General features: G+C 52.7%; 1 protein-coding gene across 1 annotated transcript in view; it reads right to left on the reverse strand.

Annotated features, from left to right (window-relative positions):
* Trpm2 (transient receptor potential cation channel subfamily M member 2) overlaps nucleotides 1–19,892 on the reverse strand; it is a 48,795-nt gene that overhangs the window by 5,905 nt on the left and 22,998 nt on the right. Inside the window, exons 13-28 of the mRNA XM_032888823.1 lie at nucleotides 18,534–18,671; nucleotides 17,886–18,015; nucleotides 17,496–17,641; nucleotides 16,592–16,704; nucleotides 15,413–15,626; nucleotides 13,658–13,776; nucleotides 13,112–13,244; nucleotides 12,492–12,663; nucleotides 8,795–8,978; nucleotides 7,139–7,320; nucleotides 6,820–6,952; nucleotides 5,393–5,480; nucleotides 4,318–4,405; nucleotides 3,699–3,856; nucleotides 2,977–3,053; nucleotides 2,607–2,708 (exon numbers count right to left, since the gene is read on the reverse strand). Coding sequence (XP_032744714.1) covers nucleotides 2,607–2,708; nucleotides 2,977–3,053; nucleotides 3,699–3,856; nucleotides 4,318–4,405; nucleotides 5,393–5,480; nucleotides 6,820–6,952; nucleotides 7,139–7,320; nucleotides 8,795–8,978; nucleotides 12,492–12,663; nucleotides 13,112–13,244; nucleotides 13,658–13,776; nucleotides 15,413–15,626; nucleotides 16,592–16,704; nucleotides 17,496–17,641; nucleotides 17,886–18,015; nucleotides 18,534–18,671 — 2,177 coding nt within the window. The remainder of the gene's footprint in view (nucleotides 1–2,606; nucleotides 2,709–2,976; nucleotides 3,054–3,698; nucleotides 3,857–4,317; nucleotides 4,406–5,392; nucleotides 5,481–6,819; nucleotides 6,953–7,138; nucleotides 7,321–8,794; nucleotides 8,979–12,491; nucleotides 12,664–13,111; nucleotides 13,245–13,657; nucleotides 13,777–15,412; nucleotides 15,627–16,591; nucleotides 16,705–17,495; nucleotides 17,642–17,885; nucleotides 18,016–18,533; nucleotides 18,672–19,892) is intronic.

Below are 19,892 nucleotides of genomic sequence, written 5' to 3' on the forward strand. Positions count from 1 at the left end.
AGTGCACAGGTGTTGGTCATTGGGCCAGGACCCCTCTCTCACCACCAGACCACATTCTAAATCAGGACTAAGAATTGGGGGTTCTCATGATTTCAACGCAAAACGGAGACTCACCCCGGTGCAAGCATCATCTCCTCCGTGGATGACTCTCCCGCCCACCGAACCACATCCCTTCCCCCCACCCCCCGCTGGCAAGACCCACCCTGTGGGCTGGCTCTGCTTCCTTCAGCATTCCTAGTGCCCTCTTTGACCCTCCCGCCTTTCTCATTTCCCACTGCTCAGCTGAGGTCCGGATGGGATGGTCCTGGCACAGAGCTATTTGGAGGTGGAGCCCTGTGGAGCAAGGCCTGATGGGAGACTTAGGTCATTGGGGTGCCCTTCGAGGAGCCCCAGCTTCCTCCTCCCACTTTGCTTTCCAACCTAGGGGTGGGCAGCTTTCTCCACTCCACACACCGTGCCATGTTGGGTTCCCTCCCCACGGAGCCACCTTGAATCTGTACTAAAAGCTTTCAAACCAAGACCGCGGTGATAATTCTCTGTTTCTTGGCTCATTGTCCTGGGTGTTTCATAATGACAGAAAAAGCTGACTGACCCATCACCTTCTTTTCCTCGCACCCCCTCTCCCCCCCCACACACACACTCCAGCTTCGTGGCCAACTAGGAACTCCAAACACTACTTTGTAGAAGAAAAGAGAATGATGTTTCCTTACGATCTGTGCTTGTCCCCACCAAAGCTCACGTCCAATCCACCCCACCATGAGATCTGTGGAGCACCGGGGTCAGGAGGGGTCTTCAGGAGGTGACTGCCCTCACAGACTATCCAAGCCATGCGACATCCCACATTTCCCCTTCCTCTACCAGCAAGAAGGCATCACTGGATGTGAGCTGTGAGCGCCTGCCCTTGAGCCAGAACCATGAGCTGAAATCAACGTTCTTTTTTTTTTTTTATCTTTCATAACCTACTTAGTCTTTGGTATTCTATTATGAGCAACATAAAACAGACTTAGACAATCACTTCACAGATGGAAGACATATCTAGGAAATACAATTAGAAAAAAAAAAACAATGCAGGAGTCCTAACTACATAAGTGGGTTATTATGTAAAAAGAAATTGTTGGGGCTGAACAAAGCCTCGGTAGGAAAAGTGTTGGCCATGCAAATGTAAGAACCAAGTTCAAATCCTCAGAAATCATGTTTTTTTAAAAAAAGGTGAGCACGGAAGCACATCTCTATAATCCCAGGGGTGGCAGAGACAGAAGGATGACTGACAGCCAGGCTAGCCAATTGCTAAACTCCAGTCTCATGGAGAGACACCCCCCATGTCCCCACCCCTACCCCTGCCTCAAATGGAGAGTGGTCCAGGAAGACCAAAGTCCTCTCCGGTCCTTTCTGTTCATGTTTTCACACAGCTGTCATGACAGCAGGAATATACCGGTCATCTGAGCATTGCTCCTCCTCCCTGTCACTCACCTAACAACTGACATTGCTACCTTCACCCCATCCATCATGGTCCCATCACGCAGACATGCCGGCTAGAGCCCGGGTCTATTTCAAGCTACTCCTCCACTGCTGCCACGTATATAATCTCTGGCTCCAGGGACAGTAGCCCACTCACTGTTCCAGAACATTCTCCAACATGCCCGCCTCCCCTTCCCTCAGGCCCCCTCCGCATCCTCTGCTCCACTGCTCCCCCTGCTGGCCACATCTCGTCTGGGTATTTATGGGTACTTATGCTGTTGGCCCATCACAGTTGCCCCTGCAAGTTACCATCCTTAATGTGGGCCCACCAGCCACACGCTCTTGTAGTGGGTTGGCCTGATGCCGCTTGTATTCCAATACTAATTTGCATCCCCCAAAACTATTTGCCACAAAGATGAGAGAGTCTGCCCCCAGTTAATTCTGATTAGTAAAGAAAAATGTCAGCAGCCAATAGCTGGGGAGAAGAGATATAGGCGGGGTTTTAGGTTTGGGGGTGGGAGGGGTATCAAGAAGAGGAAGAAGCAGAGGCAGGCGAGACGGAGTGGCCCTGGGACAGAGAAGCAAGAAGAGTCCTAAGCACCCTGGACCAAGAGAATGTGGTCCAGAGGGCTGCCCAATTGTGTTAAGATCAGTCAAGATGAAACATAGAAAGTAAAAACGGGGTTATGGATAGGAGGTGGAGTCTAACAGCAGGGAGGGCAGGCAGCTGCCCAGCTATTGTGCTGCATAAGGAATATTTAAAAATATAAAGGCTCTCTCTGTGTGTGTCTTTCATCCAGAAACAGAAATGATCAAAGGCAGGAAGGAAGGAACCCCGCGGCAGGATTTTTAAAATATATTTTTCCAACACACTCTAAACACGCTCTAGCGGCAGAGTGCTCTCCTCGGACCTGACTGGTCCCGGAGTTTCTGACCATTAAGTTGTAGTCGCCAGGTCCCAACAGACTCCTACACTTGGGGCACTGCTGGAGTGAAACCTTCTAGGGAAAGGCTCTGAGCAGACTGAGGAAATGACACACACCCGGTTTCCTTTTCTCATTTGCTTTTGCCAGAAACATCAGCTCTCTCAGAGAGAAAGTCGCCCCAAGGGCCAGCTTACTGATGCCAGCAAGGCTCAGCATACTCACAAAGGGAACCCATACTGGACCACATAGGTCCCATGGAAGCTGCAACGGTCCGTCAGTCCGTCCACGACGTTGTAATTGATCTTAGACAGAGGTTCTGCAGTGCTAGGAGCAAGCAAAAGGACATGTCCCTGTCAGAGGAGGTTATGACAGAGTAGAGACAAAGAGGGACAGGGGACTCAACCTCCATTGGTGACCCAACTTCAGTCACCCAGGCCTTTCCTTTAAGAGGGGCCTCTGGCCACAGCTCATGTCCATTGTCAGAATGCAGGAAGTGCTGCCCCCCCAGGATCTCTGGGGCAGAGGAAACAGAACCTTCCGGGACCTGCCACCTGTGAATTCTGGGCTCCCTGTGGAGAAAGGGACCACTCACTCTCCCACAGGGTCCGTGAGAGTCGCATCCTTCTTCTCAGCTGTGTAAAATGGAGGGTCGTAGATCAGAAACTCCGCCTGTAAGAGAGCAAATGAGCTTCCTCAGGGTTCCATCCCACTCCCAGTCTAGGCCTGAGTGCTACCAATGGGCCCAAGAGTATCTTCAGCCAAGGCTGTTGTCCAACCAGGACCAAATTCCCTCCCCCAGTGTGCATGGGTATCTCCCAGCCCCAGTAGAGTTGAAGAGACTCCAGATGTAGACTCCCGTGGGACCGGCCCAAGCTTTATCATGGAGGGTGTGAACGTTGGGATGGGATGGGGGTGTACATCATCAGAATGGCAAGCCCATAAGCAGGTGAACTCCCAGGCATCCTGCCTCTGTGTAGAGGTCTCTCTTTTATGCCTGGCACTCAAAAGGGAGCTGTAGTTGCTCATTGGGTACTGAAGAGTCAAGAGCAAGGAGAGGTGGATGGGATGGCAGGGCTAGGACAACTGGAGCACGTGAGAAGCTGCAGGAGTATCCCTGAGCCATGACTCCATGAGGCCCCGGGTGATTTGTCTGCAAGCCTTGCTTAAGTTTCCTCAGCTGTCAGCGCTCAGATGACCAGAGAGGATCGAGTGGGTGGAGGCTACCACGAACAGGGGAGGACCTTGGGGGACCTCTTCTCTTCCCCGAGAGCCTACCACCTCCTGCTATGGCACACATCAGAGAGATATGCTCACCTCCCAAGGCACCTTCTCATTAGGCACGGGGAAGCGCATGATGCGGGCATCGGGGTAGAGGAGGTGCCGGGCGCTCACATGATAGCCATCTCCTCCCTCCTCTCCTTTCTTCCTGAGACTCAGCTCAGCATCTGGCTCGTCGAAGGCCCTTTGGGCTGCTAGAAACAGTCACAAGTTTGAATGACAGTCTCAAGCACCCCACCCCACCCCCCTGCTTCCCACCCCAAGGATCCTAGTCACGGAAGGATGAAGGTCACCATCCCCTAGGAAACACCTACCACTAAAGTCACACTGAGCTGGGATAACATCGCCAGCTGCTACAGGGCCTGTCCAAATTAATGGCCCCACCTGAGGAAGACTATGACCATTCACGTCCATTTCCTTTCTGGCTAAACATTTAGGGAAGCGAGCTTTATTTTCTATGCCGTGATTGGCAAGGCGTCAGTCACCCAGAACTGTCCCCTGCTCCCAACTTTGCAGCGAGATCTATAAAGGGGGTCCGGGAGGGGTGACATGCTGCCCCCAAGAGCCCAGTAACCTGCTCAGCTCACAGGAGGAGGTGAGGGCTGCCCTCCACCCCCAGGGCACGGAGACAGCTCCTGAGAGACCATATACTCACCCAGGGTCAGTGCACCGGCCCCTGAGCCAAAGCCACTGTCCTTCAGGGTCGTCACGATCCAGTGCAAAGATCTGCCCATCTGAGTCACCTGGATGGCATGTCCCAGGGAAGACTAGGTTGGTCTCCTGTGACCCACGTTACATGTGGCTTATGGCCTGGAGGTCTGGCCTCAATCCCCAAGTGACCCTGTCATCCTGATGGGCCATGTAGCCTCAGAGGAGAACTTGGGGGTTGATCCTCTGGCCCCAGTCAAAGTTTAGATATAGTTCCAAGACATCGGCATCCCTCCAAGAGGAGGGAGGAGCCATGTATACTCTGGGACCACCAGGAACACGTACGCCTCACAATCCAAATCTGGGGAAGCTACATGTTAGAAGGCTTGGGTAGAAGTTTTTGGGGAATAAAGAAAGTCTTCCCTATATTTTTGGTCGTGAGCCTAGCCTTTAACGGCTGAGTCATCTCTCCAGCCCATCGGCTGGCCGGACCACCCAGTGGTCCCAGGGACTAGACCACCAACCAACGAGTGTACAAGGAGAGACCCATGGCTCCAGACACATGTGTAGCAGAGGATGGCCTTGTGTGACATCAGTGGGAGGGGAGGCCCTTGGTCCTGTGGAGGTTTGATGCCCCAGCATATGTAGGGGGATGCTGGAGCAGTGGGATGGGAGAGGGTGAGTGGGTGGGGGAGCACCCTCCTAGAGGTGAAGGGGAGAGAGGAGAGGATGGAGAAGGTAGATGTGGGATGGGAGGTTTGTGGAGAGGTAACTGGGAAGTGGGCTATCATTTGAGATGTAAACAAATGGATCGGTTAATTAAAGAAAGAAGAAAGAAAAAAAGTCACAGGAAAAAAAAGTCTTCCAATAGATAATGATCTCTATGTGTCTCTGTATGTGTCTCTCCACATGTCTCTGTCTCTCTCTCTCCCACCTCCCTCTCCTCTCTCTCTCCCTCCCTCCCCTGCCCTTCCCCCTCCCATTTACAAATTTCCATTCCTTCGTCTTTGTCTTTGTCGCTGTCCCACAACACAAAATGCTCTACAAGGCCCCGGACCCGGACATCCAACCTGCCTACCTACCTGTTCCTCAAGGGAGGCCAGCCTCTGCTCCGTGGAGCCTGATCTCTTCACACGGTCCATGTCCAGCAGATCCACCATGGTGTCCACTCTGAAAGAGGACAAATGGACAAGCTTCTGGGAGCCTGCCAGCTATAGAAAAAAAACACGACACCCTGATTCCAGACGACCTCGCCAAACCCAGCAGCCTGGGCGTGGCTCTCACTTCAGTACGGTCTCTTCTCATTTGAAAGTACCTACGACACACATCTGCATCACGAAATAAAACTGTCCCAGCACTTGGACAACCCAGGCTCATGTGGCCTGGCTCAATGTGACGTCAGAGGTGTCAGCTAGTGGGAGGGGGATGACATTCACAGCAGCCCACTTGTCTGGGTTTGTCTCATGGTGCTGGGCCATGAGCTGTGAAAGCTACCTCAGATGACAAGGCTTGTGGGGACAGCTGGGCTGGAGTGGGCGATGCACGGGCTGCTGGGGAAATGCCTAGTTTGAACCAGAAGCCCCACTCCCCTCCATGGCCAGCTGTGTTTATAGTTAAACCAAGGGCAGGCCAATGCCTGCCCGCATGCATGCCTGCCTACCTGCCTGCATCTATCTCTGCCTGCCGGCACCCACGCCTGCATGCACGTGTGTATGCTCACCTGCCTACCTAGTTTTGCCCAGGGATTCCTTCACTTCCTCCCACCTGCAGTGCCAACTGCTAGCAATATCCCTTTGTAATAAAGTAAGCCTCTCAGTAATATCTGTTCAGTGTTTCTGGGATGTGACCCAATTTAAACAGCCACCCCGGGGAAGGGAAGCTAAGAAACGCACTGCATGTGCTGGCATCAACTTTCCCATGCACCGTGTTGTTTCAGTCCACAAAAGACACTCTGGTACCGTTACCTACCCCCCCCACCCCCGTGCCCGAGACAACTTTGCAGACATGAAAGGGTGATCATGTTTGGAACTCCCTGATTCAGTCACAGCGACACACGGGGACCATTGAGATTGGCAGAAACCCCAAAACTTCCAGCCATGCTCTGGGGGTGAGGAGCTGGGATCAACTTAGGTCAGCAGGGCGCCTCCCTGGGACTCAGATCCCTCGAGATGCCCCCAAAGTCAAGCAAACAGGATGTGTTTGTCTGACTCTCCCACCGTAGTAGGTAGAAGGGGCTGTGATTCACAGCTGGTCCGTTACTGTCATTGTCTCCATAACAACCAGCACTGTAGTCACCGTGACCTCCAGCACTAAGATCATTGTCACCATGTCACATCACCAATCAGGTACCCTGTTTGCTTGTCTGGGCACAAGGATATCCAGTTTTCCCTCCCACAAGTTGAGCATCAGCCCTCCCCACCGTGGGACCACACTTAGGTTGGCTTTGGAACTGTGGGGCATGGCTCTAAGGGTGCCCCCCCACCCCCAGGGTGGCTCTCGGCTTCTGTACTTCTCACTGATGTCCTGGATCTTCTGCTCTGGCCGCTGTTTGTGCTGGTACTGCTGGTTCTGCAGGTAATTCTCCTTCAGGTAGAGCTCCCAGGACAGGAGGGCTGCCTCCTCATTCTTCTCCAGCTTGTTCTCTGTGGACCGGAAAGGGTTAACTCACCCAGGGCCCCATGGAAAGGGTCTATGCCAGGTTACAGGGATAGCCCAACACCATGACGCTTAGCGCACCTATTGACTGCCCAAGGCTCCGGAAGAAACCTCCCACTCACGCACTCCACCAGTTTGACATGAGACCGCAGTTTGGGGACAAGGGGACTCACTGAGCTGCTTGTGCCTCTTGGCAGGGATCTTCAGGACAATCCTCTTGATCAGGAGCTGCAGGTGGCTGAGGAGGATGAGTGGGGGAGGGGCCGGGGGCCGGCCGTGGTACTCCTCAATCAGGTCGTGGCGCTGGAACTTCCAGATCTGGTCTGTGTGCTCCTGCACCTCCTGGAATGTGTAGCTGGTTGGGAGGCAGAGGTATGTGTGTGCGTGTGTGTGTCAGAATGGTTGTGGGACCCAGCGTTCCAGCCTGGCATAGCGAGGCAGGTGAGCAGAAAGCACGCCAAACGCCAAGAGGCAGCCAGCTTCTGGGGAGCAGGTGAGGAAGAGGAAATCACGGGGATTTTAGATTTGCATTCAGGAATAAGCGAAGATGTTGTCTGGGTGCGGGCTACACGGAGCTAATTTGTGTGCCTAGTGATTTGGACAAGCAGAAGACGGCGCCACCGGTGCTTCAGGTACCCAAGTCTGACACAGAGACCCAAGAGCAGGGAAAGGGACATGTGCCACTTTGTCAGATGGTTTTCCTTACCTAAGAGTGTCCTCCCCACTCCCAACCTATACCCCTTACCCTGACCTCAGATATAGTGAGCACATGTGGTTCTTAATGTTTAGAATACTCCAAGACAGAAGGGGAAGCCCCCAAACTTAGCTGGTAAGAAAAGAGTGTATGGTACACAATGTAACAGAAGGACTTCCAAAGGTCACAGCCACCCAGAACCTGTCTGCTGAGACAGGAGGGCCAAGGGCTCAAGGGGTTTATTGTGGGCGGGTTGGATCTTCCATGACTGAGCTGGTCCCTAGCAGAGTAGTCGCCTTTTAGGGCCCAGAGTCAGTGGACCAATGTAGCTGCTTATATTCTAATACTGGAGAGATGGCTCAGTGATTAAGAGCACTGACTGCTCTTCCAGAGGTCCTGAGTTCAAATCCCAGCAACCACACGGTGGCTCGGGACCATCTGGAATGGGATCCGATGCCCTCTTCTGGTGTGTCTGAAGACAGCTACAGTGTACTTAGATATAATGAATAAATAAATCTAATGCTAATAGGTCCCCCCCCCAAACCGTTTGCATGACATCATCCACACATAGCTTCTGGGAACCTGCCCCCCAGTTAATTCTGATTGGTGAATAAAGATACCAGCAGCCAATAGCTGGGGAGGAGAGACAGTAGTGGGGTTTAGGGTTCCCAGGCTTGGGACTTCGAGGAGGAAGAGAGGAAGGAGGGACACCATGCCTGAGGAGTGTGCAGGAGAGAGAAGCAGAGCTGCCATGTAAAGGGGTCAAATGGGTCAAGAGCAGCCATGACGGAAGACAGAAATTAGTAAGTAGTAACTCAGAATTATCGGTGGGAGGTGGATCCCAAGAGCATGGAGGGTAGGCAGCTGTCCTGCTATTGTGCTGCCTAAGACGTTTTAAAATACAAAGGCTGTGTGTGTGGCTTTCATCCGGGAACATAAACCATTGAGGTGGGTAGTAGCCTCACATCGGGATTTATTAAATTATTAATAGTACAGCAAGGGCTCCTGGTCCCCTAGGAATAGTGACACAGACAGGATGACATGCTGGGTCCACACACTCCATCAGTCGTCACGTGGCTGCCTGTGCACGCGCCAGCCCAGGAGAGCCCTGCCCTGCACAGGAGCCCACACTCACTTGAACATGGCGATGAGCAAATTAAGCAGCAGGATGTTGGCGAAGAGCAGGTAGAGGCAGAGAAGGGTGACCGTCAGCCACTCGGGGAAGGCGGGCGCCTGCCCTGTCCAGTCGCTCTCAGGACACTTGGGTTTGTAGGGGTCCGTGCCATTGGGGCTGCACTGGTCCATGCTGAAATTCACGCCTTTGGGAATGGGAGGGGGCAAGGAAAAACCATGCAGTCAGTTGCCAGGAACTGGGTGCCAGGGATCCTGGCCATTGCGTCACCAAGGCTCCCCAAAGGCTTGGACACCTGCATCCCAGGAGTTAGGTAGGGGCTGAGTGTCTGACTAGGGTCCAAAGGCTGACAGGAGGACCATCTATACTGGGACATCCTCAAGCAGGAAGTAGGCTGTTTAGGGAAGACTAGAGTCAGAGCTGATTCTCAGGTTGGTGTCCTATGACCCAGGATCCACCCATCTCTCTCCCCAGGCACTTTTCATGGCTACAGTCACCCGTGTACGGGTTTTGATCCTGAGAAATTTAATTAGAAGGAGAGGATTTTAAAAGAAATAACCAGGGGCTAGAGAAGCGGGTCAGCAGGTAAGTGTATATAGCTGTTCTTCTGGGGGACCCAAATGCAGTTCCCAGCACCCACTCCAGGTGGCGCTCAACAGCTATAACTTCAGCTCCTGGGGATCAGACACTGCTATCATGCACACACGTAACCTCACACTGACACACATGCACACATTAAAATAAACTAAACCTAAAAAAAATGATAGACACAAAAAAAAGTCAAGAAGAGAAGAACGGCAACACATGCTAAAGAGGAGGACAATACCCCAGAACGAACTTAGCAGCTCCAGACTTTGGCAGGGAGCCAGAGCAACTCAGTGGGAGATGCTTGTCAACCCACGCTGCTGGGACAAGGGACAGCCACATGGGGAAAAAATATGACCCTTAACCAAGCCTGGTGATGCATAGCTGATCACATAGTCAGTACTGAGGAAGCAGAGGCAGGGGATTCACTGGCAGTTTCAGGGCTATGTAGGGAGACCTGTCTACCAACAGGGACGGAAGACACAGCACTGGATCCTCTTCCAAAGGATCTGGGTTCGATTCCCAGCGCCCACACGGCAGCCACAACCATCTCTAATTCCATCTCCAGGGGATCTGGGGCTTTCTTCTGGCCTCCCCGGACACTAAGCGCACACGTGACACGTAGACGTGCGTGCAAACAAAACAACGCCAACACATAGAAAATAACAAAGGGGGCTGGAGAGATGGCTCAGCGGTTAGAGCACTGACTGCTCTTCCAGAGGTCCTGAGTTCAATTCCCAGCAACCACATGGTGGCTCACAACCATCTGTAAAGAGATCCGATGCCCTCTTCTGGTGCATCTGAAGACAGCTACAGTGTACTTATATATAATAAATGAATAAATAAAAAAAGAAAATAACAAAGGGGAATACAAGAGCAACCCTTATCTCACACACAAACGTGTGTAGATAAAGCCAATCTGTGGCTGTGGAGGGGGTGAGGACCGTACCGCCGATGGGGAGGGGCTGAAAGCCAGTCCTTGCAAATGGGTCGGCGGAGGCCAAAAGAGAGACCAACAGCTGTAAACCCTTACGAGACAAACACACTCATAAACCTTTCGAGGCTCGGGTTCGGCAGTGTCTAAAAATCGGGCCGTGCCTCATTAAAATTCTATGCTTCAAAGAAAGTTGTCTTTTCATAAATAAAATAGAAGGACGGGCCCCGTCATAACAGAGAATGCTGCAAAGGTAAAAGTCTTAAAAGCTCGATAGTAAAAATCACGATGGAAGGGAGGAAATGGGCACAAGATAGAAATGGATATTTCTCCTAAGAAGTGGCACAAAATGGTCCGGTAAGTAAGCCCGTGGAATTACGTCCGCAGAAGCCATTAGAGAAATGTCCGTCAAATCCACAAGAAGACACCGCCGGCACCCACCCGACAGTCACAAGTGTAAGTGTGAAGAAACTGAAGCATGCACCCTCTGTGGGAAACAGCTCGGCATGTTCTCAGAGTTAAACACACCCACGCGGAAGCACGGACACGCAGGTTCACAGCAGCAGCAGCAGCCACAGTAACCAAAACCCAGATCGAACGCAAGTGGTCCCAGTTTAGGAATAACTAAAAGGTGCTCCTTCCATGCAGAGAAATACAATTTAGTGATAAAATTGGGACGGAGTGCCAGTACCTGCTACATCCCCTAGGAACCCTGAACGTGCCAGGGGGTAACAAAGCCAGACACAACTAACTTCACGCCACATTAGCTCTAACGTGTGCGACATGTCCCGGAGAGCCAATGTGTGGACGGCAATAGAGGGGTAGCTTTGTAGAGCTGAGGGAGGAGGGGAGTGGCTGATGATGGGATGGGTTTGAAGCAAGCTTCCGTAAGACACCTCTCATGTGTCATGGGCAGACTTTCTGTGGGAAGTCTACCTGAAGGATGCCGGTTAAAAGCGACAACACAAAACCCATACGGACAGGGGAATAGTAAAATACTTCCCTCACAGCACGAGGACTTGTGTTCAATCCCCAGAATCACGCTCGAAGCCAGATGTTATGCCTGACAATTTCAAGACCAGTGCCAAGGAGGAGACTGGCAGATCCCTGGGACTTAGCTTACTAGACAAGGTCCAGACCCCTGAGAGATCCTGTCTCAAAAAAAAAAAAAAAAAAAAAGAGACAGACTGGAAAGATGGCTCAATGGTTAAGAGTCCTTCCAGAGAGCCTGGGTTCGATTCCCAACACCCACGTAGATGCTCATCATTACCTGAGCACTCAAACAGTCATACACGTAAAATAAAAATTAAGGAAAAAGTTAAAAACAAACAACGTGGGTGGCTCTGAAGAAATGACACCTGAGGTTGTCCTCTGGCCACCACACACACACACACACACACACACACACACACACATGCACACACTCACAGGCACTCACATACATGTGCACATACACACACAATGCTCACATCCATATACATACCTGCACACACAGGCTCACCTACGGGCACAGGTATACACACACACACACGCACACACACACACACACACACATGCACACACACACAGGCACTCACACACATGTGCACATACACATACAATGCTCGCATCCATATATGTACCTGCACACACAGGCTCACCTACGGGCACAGGTATACACACACACACACACACACACATGCACACACACACAGGCACTCAAACACATGTGCACACACACACAATGCTCACATCCATATATGTACCTGCACACACAGGCTCACCTACGGGCACAGGTACACACACACACACACACACACGCACACACACGCGCACACACACACACACACACAACATACACATGGCCACACATGAAAGTCATCTTTCTGTCAGAGGAGTAATTTCTGACGATAGTGGGGTGAGGGAAAGGGGGAGAGGGTGACAACTCTGGCTTAGTTTAAGTTCCTACTCACACACCCCTCTTTGAGAGGGAAATGCAGGTACCCTTCCCTCTCTGCTAAGGGCTATCAGCATCCGAGGCAAACTGACCCAACAGAGTCCCAAACCTTCTCAGTCCTTAGAAAGCCACACAGCCTGGCTGGAAGTGATCCCTGTCTCTTGGACTCTTAGAGAGCTCTAGGGAGCTCCTTCTCTCCATCTCTGTTCCTCCTGCCCCTTAGATGCCCACAACCTGGCCCCTACCGTCAATGTAGGTCGGGATCTGCCCGAAGATGGTAAGGTAAGAGTGATAGATAACTCCACGGAAGATCCAGTCCACGCGGCTCTCGTTGTGGATGAGGATGGCCTGCTTGGCCACTCCGAAGGACACCACCCACACCGCCAGGAGAAAGAGGAAGAAGAAGACGTCCTTCATCTGCAGGGAGCAAAACAACGGGCTGCACCCTGGAAGTCTTCTCCCCACCATCCCTCGGGTACGGATGCAGGATGCTGGGAAGCATCTCGGGGCCTCCAGGCAACCGCACAGAGCACACTGACATCTTCATAGGGGGTACCCAAGACACAGAGCGGGATAGACAAGGATGACCCAAAGAATAACGAGCTTGCATTTTGAGTGGCAACGGGATCCGTGCTGGGGCTTCGAAATGAGAGACATGGAAGGCAGCCTGGGGGAGGTGGCATCCAGACAATGGTATGGGGACGTTCATAGATTCTGGGGAGGAGGGGTGAGGCAGAGGCAAGACACAGCGCGAATGGCAAGCTCTAGCCCCTCCCTACATTCTTCATGATGGGCTCAGCTCTCAGCTTCCCTCCCAGTGACCGTGAGCTCCAGCCCCTCCCGGGTCAGCCCCTCGTGCCCTCACCATCCGCTTCACGATGATTATCTTGGGCCCCAGTGTCTTGCTAATGGTGAAGATGTGCATGAGGCGGAGACAGAACATGATGAAGTCCAAAGACAGGATGATGCGCCCAGGGTACAGCGTCGCTGGGATGAGCCTGGGGGTAGGCAGGGTACCTCCTCAGGCTCTGCACACCAGGAGGCAGAGGGCTCCAAAACCTCTCCCTAACTTAGGGTGGTCCTTGGAGGTACAAGGCTTTGGGGGAGAGCCAGGCCTAAATATGTCAGAGGTGAAGGTGACAAGGAGGGGCAAAGGGGACACTGTGTGTCTGGAAAGCTCAGACAAACAATATGACTGGTGGCCCCAGCATATGACAGCAACCCAAGATGACTGGAAGAACAGCCACACGCCCCAACGCCATCTCTCCATCAGGCATCATCTGGGTCACCCACAAGAGTTGGGGTCCAGAGATCACCTGTCAGGGGGGTCAAGCCAGCTCCCCACATTGTCTTAAACTGGCCGGGTCTGGGTGCCACACAGGGAGAAGGAGAAGGTACCCTGGCTACTCACCGGCACGTCAGTCCTGCTATAAAGAGCAGAATGGCTCCAACGTCCAGTTTGTTCCAGAAGTCACTGAAGTACAGGGACGCCATCTTCATGAGCCCGCAGCCATCAGGATCGTAGAATAGCTACTGAGGAGACCACAGTTAGGGGAGGCCAACGCCTCCACCAGCGTCACATAAGCAAAGCCCTTTGTGGAGAGATCTCGACTATGGTGGGGGCCAGCAGGACATGGGGCCCTCAACAAATCCAAATAGAGCAGCACAAATAGAGGTAAGTCCCTACCAGATTTCACGCTAGTCTCCCGTGGACCAGGGATGCTATTAAGCCTGCGTGTACATGTGTGTGCATGGACATGTGTGAGTGAGTGTGCATGTGCATGTGTGTGTGTATGTATGTATGCATGCATGCGTGTGTGTGCATGGACAGGTGTGAATGAGTTTGTGTATGCATGTGTGAGTGTATATGCGTGCATGTGTGTGCATGTGCAAGCCTGCGTGTACATGTGTGCGCATGGACATGTATGAATAAGTGTGTGTGTTTGCGTGCATGTGTGAGTGACTATGCACACATGTGTGTGTGTTTATATGCACTGTTGAACCTCCTTCCTTCCTACCAGCGCCTTCCACAAGAATCTTTGCTCTATCCAGAATGACGCCTACTTCCTGAAGCCCCCTCCCCCCAGAAAACAGGAGCCTGGAAGAGACCCCAGGATTCTCATACAGTCTGCCTGGCAGTAATCATCACCCTTTTCTGGTATCATGCCCCCAACAAAGGCATGTCCTTTCCCTGGACCTGAGGGACAGATTCTAAGAGACACATGTGCCCTCTATCTTGGGGCCACCATGTGAGTTCAGGAGACACAGAAGTTCTGACCCCCATGGAGGGTCTTGGCTACAGAGGCTGAGGAGGCCCAAACTTCCAGATCCTCCACATTGCCCTAGGCTCCCTCAGCCCCAAAGCTCCATCTTGGGGGTCTCCTCTTTCTTCTTTGGGTGTCTCAACGGGAAGGGTACCCCCCCAGTGTAATCTGGTCCCACACGGATGCAGTGGGACCCCAACTGAGTAAAGGGTTAATCTGCTCAGCCATCATGAAGGCCTTTATCCTGGGAGGTAACCTCAAGTCTCTGGAATATTCAGCCTCACAAAATCACCCTGTTTATCAGGGGCATGAGCTAGAGCAGGCAGCCATATTGGCCACTCAGGACTAGTCCAACTCTTAAGGGACTGGAGACAGATGGGCCATGAGATCAGAGTCACGTCTGTGTGACTGACCCCTGGTACGAACCCTGTACCCTGCAGCTTGCAGAAGATGCTTGAGTGGCACTGGCCCTGAGTGTCATGACACATAGGAAAATGACCTCTGGATACTCTTGGGTGGACGGGTACCTCTCTGTGTTTGGCACGTTTTACTCTAAGCCCTTTTTGTGGAGTAAACCATAACCCATCAACCCAAGTTTTTTTGCGAATGATCACACAGAGCCCCCCACTTGGCACTGTGGGGAGACATGTCCACTCAAAGGTCACCATAGAACGTGACTAGGCAGCCACAGAGAAACAGCTCAACCTCTGGCAGCACTGGAAACTGAGGTCAATCATGAGTGTTTCGCCTTGGAAAGGTCCGGCCTCAGATAAGGTAGCCAGGCCACGAAGGCAAAACTCCCAAGTGGAGGGGTAGGTACCTGCCTCCTGGGGTTCTGCCCAGCACCCCGGGGGCTTGGGTGAGGCTCAGTTGTAACAGACACTTGAGGAAGCAACGTGCACCTGCCGTGTCTCCTCGCACACCAGGGAGAAGAGCCACAGGTAGATGAGGTACTCGCACCAGGATGGTGAGGGCTGGAAGTCCACCATGAGCACGTAGGCAAACAGGCAGAGGAAGGCAAAGTAGGAGAGAATATTGAGGTGGAAGATGACCACCGGCGCGTTGAAGAAGGCGCGGACGCGGGCCGGGCGGCACAGGGCCTGCAGCCTCTTTTCCCTGCAGAAGAAGACACATCAGGTGACTGGGACGTCCCACAGACTTTGGTCCTTGGCATAGACGGGCCAGCAAGACAGCTTTGACACTGAAGACCCCAAGCCTCACATAGGCCCAAAAGGTTTCTTTCTACATCAAATCTCGGTACATCGTATGGATGTCACAGCTCCCATCCAGGGCCACGCATGGTTGTGAGCCCAGCCTGGGTTAGGTTCCCTGTGCAGTGCTCTTTGCTTTAGAGGAGCTCCCAGGCCTCAGGTGCCCCCACGAATGAGAACCCAGCTACCATCACAGTCACAAGGGTCAGTCTAACCGGGTGACCAAGCCCTGTGCTCTGATGTCCAACCTCTTGTCACAGCTGCTATTGGAAACAGAGGCTCAGCTCTGTTCCTCTTAGGGAAGGGAAAGACACTATAAAGGTCTCGGGGTGATGTCCATGACCCCGGGTTGACTTCTGGTCCTCCTAGGTTTGTACAGGGTGGGAATCCAGAAGACGAGGCAGACGGAGGCTGCTCCTTGGTGCCTCCGTTCCCTCCAGGACACGTTTCCAACAGTTGGGCTGTGAGAAGGTGGTGGACCATGTGACCTATGTCTATAGGAGGGCTTCCCACTGGCCACCTAGGCTGGGGCTTGGTCTCTGACCCTGAACTCCCAGGGAACCCAGCGACACCGTCTATCAAAACAAAGATGACATCTTAGCAAGAGCCCGCGTGCTCCAAGGTGAAACATAGCCATCATGTCTGGTCTTCAATCTTCCACCCAGTCGGGCTGCAGCACCAAGACTACGCCCATGCACTCCAGGTTCCCTGTTGCCATGGAGCTGAGGCCAAGCCACAGACTCATCAGCACGGCCATCATCCAGTATCCAGCAGAAAACTCAGTGCATGGAAATTTGACCCAAATGTGGGACTCAGGATTGGTGGTACTCCCCCTACTTCCTGCCCACTCTAGGGCTCCCCTCCCCTCACCTGAAGGAGATGAAGCCGGTGAAGAGCAAAGGGAAGGCCAGCATGCACAGGATGATCCTCCACAGGCCATTGTCCACGCAGAGCTGACCCCACCACACCTTCGTTAGGAAAGCCTGTGGACAGGGTGGTCTCAGGACAGCGGACACCCAGAGGCCTGACCCCCACCCAAGACGCCAGCCACCCAAGGATGAGCGGCGGTCACATCGTCATAACCACGGTGCTCTGAACCCCTGACCGCAGGTGGCCAGCATGACAATGCCCCACTGTCAGCCAGCAGAGGAATGGGGCTTTGTGTGATTGGAGACAGGCCATTGTGCATGGTGAAGCAGGACTTATTATTTGGGGCTCTGACTCCCCTCCTGCCAGCCATCCCTCCTCCAGCTGGAGGATTCTCAATCTCTGTAAGCACCTAAGGCCATACCATCCCATGTAGTCATAAACAGACCCTTTTCAGTGCCCTGGGCCAGGTTCGATTCTCCCCAGGTTCCGAACAGCCCAGTTCACATGGAGTTCCATGGTTATTATAACAGCCTGAGGCTGGGCTCTAAGAATCAGTAAAGGAGTGGGGGTGTGTCCCCTGGTCCTTAATGTCTCATAAAGGCTACGCTGTCCCCCTGTTCTTCCTGAGGTCCCCTTAGGTGGCACAGGCCCTGGGAAAGTGCACTGGGGGCCCCCTGACATTTGAGCTCCTGTCTTCATGTCCACCAGCCACTTACTTTGCTGTGCTCCAGTTTGCCCATCCCCCAAACCAAGGAACAAGTGCCCATGCATCGGCCTGTGGCTAAGTACCAGGTCCTTAGCCCAGTCAGTCATCAAAGAGCTACATTGCTGGGTTCAGCCGTGAGGTCAAAGTCAGGGCTGTGCCCTCCTAAGCACCTGGCTCTGGAAGCCCTCGGGGAATCACCTGGATCCCTCCGTGAGACACGAATTTCATGTCCTTGGCCTCGAGGGCCAGCTGCAGGCAGGTGGTCTTCCCCCAGGCCTCGGACACACGGACAAGCAGCTTCTGGGCTCTCTCCTCATCCTTTCTGTAGCACTCGGTGAAGACACCTGAGGAGACGAGGAAGAAGTAGACAGCACATGGGGACGGAGAGCCGGCCCTTCAAGTGATTCCCTCAGCGAAGGCAGGACACTGGGCGAGACTAACCCATCAGTACTGTCCAGGAACATCTACACCATGACTGTGGACAAGGACTCTAAGCAACAGCATCGGAGCTGACATGCGGAAAGGAAGACACGGTGACAGTGCAGGTAGCCCCCGGAGGGTCCCCCACCCGCCCCCCTGGAGGCTTACCAATAGCTCTGTGCTCAAACTCATCTGCGAGTGCCAGCATCTCCTCAGAGCTGTCTGTATCTTCCTCCTCCTTGGACAGCTCCTTCAGGATTTTGCTGCAGGCCAGTGCGGCCGCTGTGCAGTCCTGGCTCTGGGATACGAGGACACTGTGAGGACCTGGGGGACTAGCTCAGTTTACCCGCCCTGCTCCCAGAAACCTATGCTAGCCAACAGAGCTTCTTAGAATCCCAAGTTTATGTGGACCCTGTTCAGATAAATGTCTTGAGTCGTGCCACATTAACACATATCATAATATGGTGGCCTCTTGGGCCCATGGGTACTGTGTGCTTGTCTCCCTAAAGGGTATAACAAACAGACATGAACCTGGGCAGGTCACAGAGAACAATGCTGCCTACATTGTAAGCCGTGGAAGTAAGCACAACAGATTTTTTAATAGGTCCTTTATCTCTCCTTCCTTTTCTTTCTGTCTTTCATTTAAGAATTATTTTTCCACCCAAGTTTCTTGTCTCCCACTTTCGGATGCTCCAAGACTCTCCGGGTGAGAGATCTTAACTGAGCCACTCAGCTGCGAGCTGCGATTTGCTGCGGGAGGTGACTCCCTGACTCAGACCACCAGTCTAGTCATTGCCACTAAGCCGGGCCTGATACCTGAGCCCAGATGATGCCCGCCAGCTCCCTGTGGTTCTGGATGATGGCCCAAATGAGAAGGTCGCGGACTGGGTCAATGGTGAAGGTAACGTGGCCTGTTGATCGCTTATAGAGGGACCGGAGGCTCACTCCCTGCACCTGATAGGCAGAGAACAGTCTGTGTCCCAAAGATGTCCCCCCAGCATCAGACCCCAAGGTAATGGGCAGTGCGTGTCCTGTCTTGTGACGTCAGAGAGAGACGGCACACATCACTCTTGGCTCAGAGGGTAAAGAGCTTGCTGCAGAGGCCTGAGAATCTTAGTTCAGATCCCCACCGCCCAGATGGGAAGAAAAGTTGAGTAAGCCTGGTGGTGGTGAGCAGCAGAGGCTGGAGGACTCCTAGAGTTGGCCACTCGGGCTAGCTGAAACAGCAAACTGTGGAATCAGTAAGAGACCCATCTTTAAAATTAGGGAGTAGGGCTGGAGAGATGGCTCAGCGGTTAAGAGCACTGACCGCTCTTCCAGAGGTCCTGAGTTCAAATTCTGGCACACAACCATCTGTAATGAGATCTGATGCCCTCTTCTGGTGTGTCTGAAGACAGTGACAGTGTACTCATATATAATAAATAAACAAACAAACAAACAAACAAATAAATAAATAAATTAGGTAGTAACAATTGATGAAGATACCCTATGTTAACCTCTGGCCTCTTCATACAAACACACACAGGTCCAAATGTATATACAACACACACACACACACACACACACACACACACACATGTGCACACACACACCAATTCATCAGACTCAAGCCATAAACAGAAAAGAAGCAAAGTGTCCTCCTGATGCCGACGCCAACTGAAGTGCGTGTATAAATGCCACACCTCCCTTGGCAGGACACGCACACGGTGCTTCCCATCAGTCCAGGCACACAGCGGGACTCAGGGCTCAGGGCAGAGGGGAGGTGCTGTCCTCGAGAAACCTCTGTCTTCCCAGCTTTAGAATGGGGTTTGTTACAAGCAAACGGAGCCCCTCGGAAAGTGCTACGTTGGAGCCTAAACCTGCAACGTGCAACTTCAAAGACAAGGCATTCGTGGCAGTTTACCGTGGCTGATGGGATTCAGAACCACCTGAAGGGCGCACCTCTGGGTGTGCCTTTTGGGGGTTTAAGTGAGGAGGGGAGTCTCATCCTGCACCACGGCATGGGCCACAGACTGAGCGGAAAAGAAAAAGCAAGCTGATTTTAGCATTCATCTCTCTTTGCCTCCTGAGTGGAGATCCTGCGTGACCAGCTGCCTCAGGATCCTGCTGGCATGACGTCTCCTCCAAGATGTGCCCTGGAACTGAGTCAAAGTAAAGCCCTCCTTCCAAAAGCTT

This window comes from Rattus rattus, chromosome 18, assembly GCF_011064425.1.
Source record: "Rattus rattus isolate New Zealand chromosome 18, Rrattus_CSIRO_v1, whole genome shotgun sequence".
Classification (NCBI taxonomy): domain Eukaryota; kingdom Metazoa; phylum Chordata; class Mammalia; order Rodentia; family Muridae; genus Rattus; species Rattus rattus.